Genomic DNA, 11,416 nt, shown 5'->3' with positions numbered 1-11,416 from the left:
CGCAGAAGCGGCTGCGCAGAAGCGGCTGCGCAGAAGCGGCTGCGCAGAAGCGGCTGCGCAGAAGCGGCTGCGCAGAAGCGGCTGCGCAGAAGCGGCTGCGCAGAAGCGGCTGCGCAGAAGCGGCTGCGCAGAAGCGGCTGCGCAGAAGCGGCTGCGCAGAAGCGGCTGCGCAGAAACGGCTGCGCAGAAACGGCTGCGCAGAAACGGCTGCGCAGAAACGGCTAGGCAGAAACGGCTGCGCAGAAACGGCTGCGCAGAAGCGGCTGCGCAGAAACGGCTGCGCATAAACGGCTGCGCATAAACGGCTGCGCAGAAACGGCTGCGCAGAAACGGCTGCGCAGAAACGGCTGCGCATGAACGGCTGCGCAGGAACGGCTGCGCAGGAACGGCTGCGCAGGAACGGCTGCGCAGGAACGGCTGCGCAGGAACGGCTGCGCAGGAACGGCTGCGCAGGAACGGCTGCGCAGGAACGGCTGCGCAGGAACGGCTGCGCAGGAACGGCTGCGCAGAAACGGCTGCGCAGAAACGGCTGCGCAGGAACGGCTGCGCAGGAACGGCTGCGCAGGAACGGCTGCGCAGGAACGGCTGCGCAGGAACGGCTGCGCAGGAACGGCTGCGCAGGAACGGCTGCGCAGGAACGGCTGCGCAGGAACGGCTGCGCAGAAACGGCTGCGCAGAAACGGCTGCGCAGTAACGGCTGCGCAGGAACGGCTGCGCAGGAACGGCTGCGCAGGAACGGCTGCGCAGGAACGGCTGCGCAGGAACGGCTGCGCAGGAACGGCTGCGCAGAAACGGCTGCGCAGAAACGGCTTCGCAGAAACGGCTGCGCAGAAGCGGCTGCGCAGAAGCGGCTGCGCAGAAGCGGCTGCGCAGAAGCGGCTGCGCAGAAGCGGCTGCGCAGAAGCGGCTGCGCAGAAGCGGCTGCGCAGAAGCGGCTGCGCAGAAGCGGCTGCGCAGAAGCGGCTGCGCAGAAGCGGCTGCGCTGAAGCGGCTGCGCGGAAGCGGCTGCGCGGAAACGGCTGCGCGGAAACGGCTGCGCGGAAACGGCTGCGCGGAAACGGCTGCGCGGAAACGGCTAGGCAGAAACGGCTGCGCAGAAACGGCTGCGCAGAAACGGCTGCGCATAAACGGCTGCGCATAAACGGCTGCGCATAAACGGCTGCGCAGAAGCGGCTGCGCAGAAGCGGCTGCGCAGAAGCGGCTGCGCAGGAACAGCTGCGCAGGAACAGCTGCGCAGGAACAGCTGCGCAGGAACAGCTGCGCAGGAACAGCTGCGCAGGAACAGCTGCGCAGGAACAGCTGCGCAGGAACAGCTGCGCAGGAACAGCTGCGCAGGAACAGCTGCGCAGGAACAGCTGCGCAGGAACAGCTGCGCAGGAACAGCTGCGCAGGAACAGCTGCGCAGGAACAGCTGCGCAGGAACAGCTGCGCAGGAACAGCTGCGCAGGAACAGCTGCGCAGGAACAGCTGCGCAGGAACAGCTGCGCAGGAACAGCTGCGCAGGAGCAGCTGCGCAGAAGCAGCTGCGCAGGAACAGCTGCGCAGGAACAGCTGCGCAGGAACAGCTGCGCAGGAACAGCTGCGCAGGAACAGCTGCGCAGGAACAGCTGCGCAGGAACAGCTGCGCAGGAACAGCTGCGCAGGAACAGCTGCGCAGGAACAGCTGCGCAGGAAGAGCTGCGCAGGAACGGCTGCGCAGGAACGGCTGCGCAGGAACGGCTGCGCAGGAACGGCTGCGCAGGAACGGCTGCGCAGAAACGGCTGCGCAGAAACGGCTGCGCAGGAACGGCTGCGCAGGAACGGCTGCGCAGGAACGGCTGCGCAGGAACGGCTGCGCAGGAACGGCTTCGCAGGAACGGCTGCGCAGGAACGGCTGCGCAGGAACGGCTGCGCAGGAACGGCTGCGCAGGAACGGCTGCGCAGGAACGGCTGCGCAGGAACGGCTGCGCAGGAACGGCTGCGCAGGAACGGCTGCGCAGAAACGGCTGCGCAGAAACGGCTGCGCAGTAACGGCTGCGCAGAAACGGCTGCGCAGGAACGGCTGCGCAGGAACGGCTGCGCAGAAACGGCTGCGCAGAAGCGGCTGCGCAGAAGCGGCTGCGCAGAAGCGGCTGCGCAGAAGCGGCTGCGCAGAAGCGGCTGCGCAGAAGCGGCTGCGCAGAAGCGGCTGCGCAGAAGCGGCTGCGCAGAAGCGGCTGCGCAGAAGCGGCTGCGCAGAAGCGGCTGCGCAGAAGCGGCTGCGCAGAAGCGGCTGCGCAGAAGCGGCTGCGCAGAAGCGGCTGCGCAGAAGCGGCTGCGCAGAAGCGGCTGCGCAGAAGCGGCTGCGCAGAAGCGGCTGCGCAGAAGCGGCTGCGCAGAAGCGGCTGCGCAGAAGCGGCTGCGCAGAAGCGGCTGCGCAGAAGCGGCTGCGCAGAAGCGGCTGCGCAGAAGCGGCTGCGCAGAAGCGGCTGCGCAGAAGCGGCTGCGCAGAAGCGGCTGCGCAGAAGCGGCTGCGCAGAAGCGGCTGCGCAGAAACGGCTGCGCAGAAACGGCTGCGCAGAAGCGGCTGCGCAGAAGCGGCTGCGCAGAAGCGGCTGCGCAGATACGGCTGCGCAGAAACGGCTGCGCAGAAACGGCTGCGCAGAAGCGGCTGCGCGGAAGCGGCTGCGCGGAAGCGGCTGCGCGGAAGCGGCTGCGCGGAAACGGCTGCGCGGAAACGGCTGCGCGGAAACGGCTGCGCGGAAACGGCTGCGCGGAAGCGGCTGCGCGGAAGCGGCTGCGCGGAAGCGGCTGCGCGGAAGCGGCTGCGCGGAAGCGGCTGCGCGGAAGCGGCTGCGCGGAAGCGGCTGCGCGGAAGCGGCTGCGCGGAAGCGGCTGCGCAGAAGCGGCTGCGCAGAAGCGGCTGCGCAGAAGCGGCTGCGCAGAAGCGGCTGCGCAGAAGCGGCTGCGCAGAAGCGGCTGCGCAATAGCGGCTGCGCAGAAGCGGCTGCGCAGAAGCGGCTGCGCAGAAGCGGCTGCGCAGAAGCGGCTGCGCAGAAGCGGCTGCGCAGAAACGGCTGCGCAGAAACGGCTGCGCGGAAACGGCTGCGCGGAAACGGCTGCGCGGAAACGGCTGCGCTGAAACGGCTGCGCAGAAGCGGCTGCGCAGAAGCGGCTGCGCAGTAGCGGCTGCGCAGAAGCGGCTGCGCAGAAGCGGCTGCGCAGAAACAGCTGCGCAGAAGCGGCTGCGCAGAAGCGGCTGCGCAGAAGCGGCTGCGCAGAAGCGGCTGCGCAGAAGCGGCTGCGCAGAAGCGGCTGCGCAGAAGCGGCTGCGCAGAAGCGGCTGCGCAGAAGCGTCTGCGCAGAAGCGTCTGCGCAGTAGCGGCTGCGCAGTAGCGGCTGCGCTGAAGCGGCTGCGCAGAAGCGGCTGCGCAGAAGCGGCTGCGCAGAAGCGGCTGCGCAGAAACGGCTGCGCAGAAACGGCTGCGCAGAAACGGCTGCGCAGAAACGGCTGCGCAGGAACGGCTGCGCAGGAACGGCTGCGCAGGAACGGCTGCGCAGGAACGGCTGCGCAGGAACGGCTGCGCAGGAACGGCTGCGCAGGAACGGCTGCGCAGGAACGGCTGCGCAGAAGCGGCTGCGCAGAAGCGGCTGCGCAGAAGCGGCTGCGCAGAAGCGGCTGCGCAGAAGCGGCTGCGCAGAAGCGGCTGCGCAGAAGCGGCTGCGCAGAAGCGGCTGCGCAGAAGCGGCTGCGCAGAAGCGGCTGCGCAGAAGCGGCTGCGCAGAAGCGGCTGCGCAGAAGCGGCTGCGCAGAAGCGGCTGCGCAGAAGCGGCTGCGCAGAAGCGGCTGCGCAGAAACGGCTGCGCAGAAACGGCTGCGCAGAAACGGCTGCGCAGAAACGGCTGCGCAGAAACGGCTGCGCAGAAACGGCTGCGCAGAAGCGGCTGCGCAGAAGCGGCTGCGCAGAAGCGGCTGCGCAGAAGCGGCTGCGCAGAAGCGGCTGCGCAGAAGCGGCTGCGCAGAAGCGGCTGCGCAGAAGCGGCTGCGCAGAAGCGGCTGCGCAGAAGCGGCTGCGCAGAAACGGCTGCGCAGAAACGGCTGCGCAGAAACGGCTGCGCAGAAACGGCTGCGCAGAAACGGCTGCGCAGAAACGGCTGCGCAGAAACGGCTGCGCAGAAACGGCTGCGCAGAAACGGCTGCGCAGAAACGGCTGCGCAGGAACGGCTGCGCAGGAGCGGCTGCGCAGGAGCGGCTGCGCAGGAGCGGCTGCGCAGGAGCGGCTGCGCAGGAGCGGCTGCGCAGGAGCGGCTGCGCAGAAGCGGCTGCGCAGAAGCGGCTGCGCAGAAGCGGCTGCGCAGAAGCGGCTGCGCAGAAGCGGCTGCGCAGAAGCGTCTGCGCAGTAGCGTCTGCGCAGTAGCGGCTGCGCAGTAGCGGCTGCGCTGAAGCGGCTGCGCAGAAGCGGCTGCGCAGAAGCGGCTGCGCAGAAGCGGCTGCGCAGAAGCGGCTGCGCAGAAACGGCTGCGCAGAAACGGCTGCGCAGAAACGGCTGCGCAGGAACGGCTGCGCAGGAACGGCTGCGCAGGAACGGCTGCGCAGGAACGGCTGCGCAGGAACGGCTGCGCAGGAACGGCTGCGCAGGAACGGCTGCGCAGAAGCGGCTGCGCAGAAGCGGCTGCGCAGAAGCGGCTGCGCAGAAGCGGCTGCGCAGAAGCGGCTGCGCAGAAGCGGCTGCGCAGAAGCGGCTGCGCAGAAGCGGCTGCGCAGAAGCGGCTGCGCAGAAGCGGCTGCGCAGAAGCGGCTGCGCAGAAGCGGCTGCGCAGAAGCGGCTGCGCAGAAACGGCTGCGCAGAAACGGCTGCGCAGAAACGGCTGCGCAGGAACGGCTGCGCAGGAACGGCTGCGCAGGAACGGCTGCGCAGGAACGGCTGCGCAGGAACGGCTGCGCAGAAACGGCTGCGCAGAAACGGCTGCGCAGAAACGGCTGCGCAGAAACGGCTGCGCAGAAACGGCTGCGCAGAAACGGCTGCGCAGAAACGGCTGCGCAGAAACGAGAGAAACGGCTGCGCAGAAACGGCTGCGCAGAAACGGCTGCGCAGAAACGGCTGCGCAGAAACGGCTGCGCAGAAGCCGCTGCGCAGAAGCAGCTGCGCAGAAGCAGCTGCGCAGAAGCAGCTGCGCAGATACGGCTGCGCAGAAGCAGCTGCGCAGAAGCAGCTGCGCAGAAGCAGCTGCGCAGATACGGCTGCGCAGATACGGCTGCGCAGAAACGGCTGCGCAGAAACGGCTGCGCAGAAACGGCTGCGCAGAAACGGCTGCGCAGAAACGGCTGCGCCGAAACGGCTGCGCCGAAACGGCTGCGCAGAAACGGCTGCGCAGAAACGGCTGCGCAGAAACGGCTGCGCAGAAACGGCTGCGCAGAAACGGCTGCGCAGAAGCCGCTGCGCAGAAGCAGCTGCGCAGAAGCAGCTGCGCAGAAGCAGCTGCGCAGATACGGCTGCGCAGAAGCGGCTGCGCAGAAGCGGCTGCGCAGAAACAGCTGCGCAGAAGCGGCTGCGCAGAAGCGGCTGCGCAGAAGCGGCTGCGCAGAAGCGGCTGCGCAGAAGCGGCTGCGCAGAAACAGCTGCGCAGAAGCGGCTGCGCAGAAGCGGCTGCGCAGAAGCGGCTGCGCAGAAGCGGCTGCGCAGAAGCGGCTGCGCAGAAGCGGCTGCGCAGAAGCGGCTGCGCAGAAGCGGCTGCGCAGAAGCGTCTGCGCAGAAGCGTCTGCGCAGTAGCGGCTGCGCAGTAGCGGCTGCGCTGAAGCGGCTGCGCAGAAGCGGCTGCGCAGAAGCGGCTGCGCAGAAGCGGCTGCGCAGAAACGGCTGCGCAGAAACGGCTGCGCAGAAACGGCTGCGCAGAAACGGCTGCGCAGGAACGGCTGCGCAGGAACGGCTGCGCAGGAACGGCTGCGCAGGAACGGCTGCGCAGGAACGGCTGCGCAGGAACGGCTGCGCAGGAACGGCTGCGCAGGAACGGCTGCGCAGAAGCGGCTGCGCAGAAGCGGCTGCGCAGAAGCGGCTGCGCAGAAGCGGCTGCGCAGAAGCGGCTGCGCAGAAGCGGCTGCGCAGAAGCGGCTGCGCAGAAGCGGCTGCGCAGAAGCGGCTGCGCAGAAGCGGCTGCGCAGAAGCGGCTGCGCAGAAGCGGCTGCGCAGAAGCGGCTGCGCAGAAGCGGCTGCGCAGAAGCGGCTGCGCAGAAGCGGCTGCGCAGAAGCGGCTGCGCAGAAACGGCTGCGCAGAAACGGCTGCGCAGAAACGGCTGCGCAGAAACGGCTGCGCAGAAACGGCTGCGCAGAAACGGCTGCGCAGAAGCGGCTGCGCAGAAGCGGCTGCGCAGAAGCGGCTGCGCAGAAGCGGCTGCGCAGAAGCGGCTGCGCAGAAGCGGCTGCGCAGAAGCGGCTGCGCAGAAGCGGCTGCGCAGAAGCGGCTGCGCAGAAGCGGCTGCGCAGAAACGGCTGCGCAGAAACGGCTGCGCAGAAACGGCTGCGCAGAAACGGCTGCGCAGAAACGGCTGCGCAGAAACGGCTGCGCAGAAACGGCTGCGCAGAAACGGCTGCGCAGAAACGGCTGCGCAGAAACGGCTGCGCAGGAACGGCTGCGCAGGAGCGGCTGCGCAGGAGCGGCTGCGCAGGAGCGGCTGCGCAGGAGCGGCTGCGCAGGAGCGGCTGCGCAGGAGCGGCTGCGCAGAAGCGGCTGCGCAGAAGCGGCTGCGCAGAAGCGGCTGCGCAGAAGCGGCTGCGCAGAAGCGGCTGCGCAGAAGCGTCTGCGCAGTAGCGTCTGCGCAGTAGCGGCTGCGCAGTAGCGGCTGCGCTGAAGCGGCTGCGCAGAAGCGGCTGCGCAGAAGCGGCTGCGCAGAAGCGGCTGCGCAGAAGCGGCTGCGCAGAAACGGCTGCGCAGAAACGGCTGCGCAGAAACGGCTGCGCAGGAACGGCTGCGCAGGAACGGCTGCGCAGGAACGGCTGCGCAGGAACGGCTGCGCAGGAACGGCTGCGCAGGAACGGCTGCGCAGGAACGGCTGCGCAGAAGCGGCTGCGCAGAAGCGGCTGCGCAGAAGCGGCTGCGCAGAAGCGGCTGCGCAGAAGCGGCTGCGCAGAAGCGGCTGCGCAGAAGCGGCTGCGCAGAAGCGGCTGCGCAGAAGCGGCTGCGCAGAAGCGGCTGCGCAGAAGCGGCTGCGCAGAAGCGGCTGCGCAGAAACGGCTGCGCAGAAACGGCTGCGCAGAAACGGCTGCGCAGGAACGGCTGCGCAGGAACGGCTGCGCAGGAACGGCTGCGCAGGAACGGCTGCGCAGGAACGGCTGCGCAGAAACGGCTGCGCAGAAACGGCTGCGCAGAAACGGCTGCGCAGAAACGGCTGCGCAGAAACGGCTGCGCAGAAACGGCTGCGCAGAAACGGCTGCGCAGAAACGGCTGCGCAGAAACGGCTGCGCAGAAACGGCTGCGCAGAAACGGCTGCGCAGAAACGGCTGCGCAGAAACGGCTGCGCAGAAACGGCTGCGCAGAAACGGCTGCGCAGAAACGGCTGCGCAGAAGCCGCTGCGCAGAAGCAGCTGCGCAGAAGCAGCTGCGCAGAAGCAGCTGCGCAGATACGGCTGCGCAGAAGCAGCTGCGCAGAAGCAGCTGCGCAGAAGCAGCTGCGCAGATACGGCTGCGCAGATACGGCTGCGCAGAAACGGCTGCGCAGAAACGGCTGCGCAGAAACGGCTGCGCAGAAACGGCTGCGCAGAAACGGCTGCGCCGAAACGGCTGCGCCGAAACGGCTGCGCAGAAACGGCTGCGCAGAAACGGCTGCGCAGAAACGGCTGCGCAGAAACGGCTGCGCAGAAACGGCTGCGCAGAAGCCGCTGCGCAGAAGCAGCTGCGCAGAAGCAGCTGCGCAGAAGCAGCTGCGCAGATACGGCTGCGCAGAAGCAGCTGCGCAGAAGCAGCTGCGCAGAAGCAGCTGCGCAGATACGGCTGCGCAGATACGGCTGCGCAGAAACGGCTGCGCAGAAACGGCTGCGCAGAAACGGCTGCGCAGAAACGGCTGCGCAGAAACGGCTGCGCCGAAACGGCTGCGCCGAAACGGCTGCGCCGAAACAGCTGCGCCGAAACAGCTGCGCCGAAACAGCTGCGCCGAAACAGCTGCGCCGAAACTGCTGCGCCGAAACTGCTGCGCCGAAACTGCTGCGCCGAAACTGCTGCGCCGAAACTGCTGCGCCGAAACTGCTGCGCCGAAACTGCTGCGCCGAAACTGCTGCGCCGAAACAGCTGCGCCGAAACTGCTGCGCCGAAACAGCTGCGCCGAAACAGCTGCGCCGAAACAGCTGCGCCGAAACAGCTGCGCCGAAACAGCTGCGCCGAAACAGCTGCGCCGAAACAGCTGCGCAGAAACAGCTAGGCATAAGCAGCTGCGCAGAAACAGCTGCGCAGAAACAGATGCGCAGAAACAGCTGCGCAGAAACAGCTGCGCAGAAACAGCTGCGCAGAAACAGCTGCGCAGAAACAGCTGCGCAGAGACCGCTGCGCAGAGACAGCTGCGCAGAGACTGCTGCGCAGAGACAGCTGTGCAGACAGCTGCGCAGAGACAGCTGCGCAGAAACAGCTGCGCAGAAACAGCTGCGCAGAAACAGCTGCGCAGAAACAGCTGCGCAGAAACAGCTGCTCAGAAACAGCTGCGCAGAAACAGCTGCGCAGAAACAGCTGCGCAGAGACAGCTGCGCAGAAACAGCTGCGCAGAAACAGCTGCGCAGAAACAGCTGCGCAGAAACAGCGGCGCAGAAACAGCGGCGCAGAAACACTCTATAGCCTCCGGTTACAGGAGCGTACCTCCATGTTCAATGTTTTTTGGGCAGTTGAACATGTAAAGTTGAATCCCGTACGCGCGTGGTAGGATCTCTAGACCACGCGCGCGTACGGAGTTCGTCACCCATGCTGTTGCAGTGAAGTCTCATCAGAAAATCAGAAACAGCTGCGCGGAGACGGCTGCGCGGAAGCGGCTGCGCGGAAGCGGCTGCGCGGAAGCGGCTGCGCGGAAGCGGCTGCGCGGGAACGGCTGCGCGGGAACGGCTGCGCGGGAACGGCTGCGCAGAAACGGCTGCGCAGAAACGGCTGCGCAGAAGCGGCTGCGCAGAAGCGGCTGCGCAGAAGCGGCTGCGCAGAAGCGGCTGCGCAGAAGCGGCTGCGCAGAAGCGGCTGCGCAGAAGCGGCTGCGCAGAAGCGGCTGCGCAGAAGCGGCTGCGCAGAAGCGGCTGCGCAGAAGCGGCTGCGCAGAAGCGGCTGCGCAGAAGCGGCTGCGCAGAAGCGGCTGCGCAGAAGCGGCTGCGCAGAAGCGGCTGCGCAGAAACGGCTGCGCAGAAACGGCTGCGCAGAAACGGCTGCGCAGAAACGGCTGCGCAGAAGCGGCTGCGCAGAAGCGGCTGCGCAGAAGCGGCTGCGCAGAAGCGGCTGCGCAGAAGCGGCTGCGCAGAAGCGGCTGCGCAGAAGCGGCTGCGCACAAGCGGCTGCGCACAAGCGGCTGCGCAGAAGCGGCTGCGCAGAAGCGGCTGCGCAGAAGCGGCTGCGCAGAAGCGGCTGCGCAGAAGCGGCTGCGCAGAAGCGGCTGCGCAGAAGCGGCTGCGCAGAAGCGGCTGCGCAGAATCGGCTGCGCAGAAGCGGCTGCGCAGAATCGGCTGCGCAGAATCGGCTGCGCAGAAGCGGCTGCGCAGAAGCGGCTGCGCAGAAGCGGCTGCGCAGAAGCGGCTGCGCAGAAGCGGCTGCGCAGAAGCGGCTGCGCAGAAGCGGCTGCGCAGAAGCGGCTGCGCAGAAGCGGCTGCGCAGAAGCGGCTGCGCAGAAGCGGCTGCGCAGAAGCGGCTGCGCAGAGACGGCTGCGCAGAAACGGCTGCGCAGAAACGGCTGCGCAGAAACGGCTGCGCAGAAGCGGCTGCGCAGAAGCGGCTGCGCAGAAGCGGCTGCGCAGAAGCGGCTGCGCAGAAGCGGCTGCGCAGAAACGGCTGCGCAGAAGCGGCTGCGCAGAAGCGGCTGCGCAGAAGCGGCTGCGCAGAAGCGGCTGCGCAGAAACGGCTGCGCAGAAACGGCTGCGCAGAAACGGCTGCGCAGAAACGGCTGCGCAGATACGGCTGCGCAGAAACGGCTGCGCAGAAACGGCTGCGCAGATACCGCTGCGCAGAAACGGCTGCGCAGAAACGGCTGCGCAGAAACGGCTGCGCAGAAACGGCTGCGCAGAAACGGCTGCGCAGGAACGGCTGCGCAGGAACGGCTGCGCAGGAACGGCTGCGCAGGAACGGCTGCGCAGGAACGGCTGCGCAGGAACGGCTGCGCAGGAACGGCTGCGCAGGAACGGCTGCGCAGAAGCGGCTGCGCAGAAGCGGCTGCGCAGAAGCGGCTGCGCAGAAGCGGCTGCGCAGAAGCGGCTGCGCAGAAGCGGCTGCGCAGAAGCGGCTGCGCAGAAGCGGCTGCGCAGAAGCGGCTGCGCAGAAGCGGCTGCGCAGAAGCGGCTGCGCAGAAGCGGCTGCGCAGAAGCGGCTGCGCAGAAACAGCTGCGCAGAAGCGGCTGCGCAGAAGCGGCTGCGCAGAAGCGGCTGCGCAGAAGCGGCTGCGCAGAAACGGCTGCGCAGATACGGCTGCGCAGATACGGCTGCGCGGAAACGGCTGCGCGGAAACGGCTGCGCGGAAACGGCTGCGCGGAAACGGCTGCGCAGAAACGGCTGCGCAGAAACGGCTGCGCAGAAGCGGCTGCGCAGAAGCGGCTGCGCAGAAACGGCTGCGCAGATACGGCTGCGCAGAAACGGCTGCGCAGAAACGGCTGCGCAGAAACGGCTGCGCAGAAACGGCTGCGCAGAAACGGCTGCGCAGAAACGGCTGCGCAGAAACGGCAGCGCAGAAACGGCTGCGCAGTAACGGCTGCGCAGAAACGGCTGCGCAGAAACGGCTGCGCAGAAACGGCTGCGCAGAAACGGCTGCGCAGAAACGGCTGCGCAGAAACGGCTGCGCAGAAACGGCTGCGCAGAAACGGCTGCGCAGAAACGGCTGCGCAGAAACGGCTGCGCAGAAACGGCTGCGCAGAAACAGCTGCGCAGAAACAGCTGCGCAGAAACAGCTGCGCAGAAACAGCTGCGCATAAACAGCTGCGCAGAAACAGCTGCGCAGAAACAGCTGCGCAGAAGCAGCTGCGCAGAAACAGCTGCGCAGAAACAGCTGCGCAGAAACAGCTGCGCAGAAACAGCTGCGCAGAAACAGCTGCGCAGAATCAGCTGCGCAGAAACAGCTGCGCAGAAACAGCTGCGCAGAATCAGCTGCGCAGAAACAGCTGCGCAGGAACAGCTGCGCAGCAACAGCTGCGCAGAAACAGCTGCGCAGGAACAGCTGCGCAGGAACAGCTGCGCAGGAACAGCTGCGCAGGAACAGCTGCGCAGGAACAGCTGCGCAGGAACAGCTGCGCAGGAACAG

General features: G+C 67.8%; 1 protein-coding gene across 1 annotated transcript; it reads left to right on the top strand.

Annotated features, from left to right (window-relative positions):
- Positions 1 to 353: 353 nt before the first annotated feature.
- On the top strand, positions 354 to 11,392 carry LOC126226289 (uncharacterized; the record flags this gene model as incomplete). The annotated part of the gene is made up of 7 exons (XM_049942218.1): positions 354 to 967; positions 1,168 to 3,025; positions 3,114 to 4,358; positions 4,528 to 6,761; positions 6,917 to 8,830; positions 8,939 to 10,863; positions 10,977 to 11,392. Coding segments are annotated over exons 1-7 (10,206 nt in total), but the record flags the coding sequence as incomplete, so codon positions are not given.
- Positions 11,393 to 11,416: the final 24 nt, after the last annotated feature.

Source organism: Schistocerca nitens, unplaced genomic scaffold, assembly GCF_023898315.1.
Source record: "Schistocerca nitens isolate TAMUIC-IGC-003100 unplaced genomic scaffold, iqSchNite1.1 HiC_scaffold_299, whole genome shotgun sequence".
Classification (NCBI taxonomy): domain Eukaryota; kingdom Metazoa; phylum Arthropoda; class Insecta; order Orthoptera; family Acrididae; genus Schistocerca; species Schistocerca nitens.
Note: the sequence above shows the minus strand (reverse complement) of the source record. Positions and strands in the feature narration are given on the sequence as shown.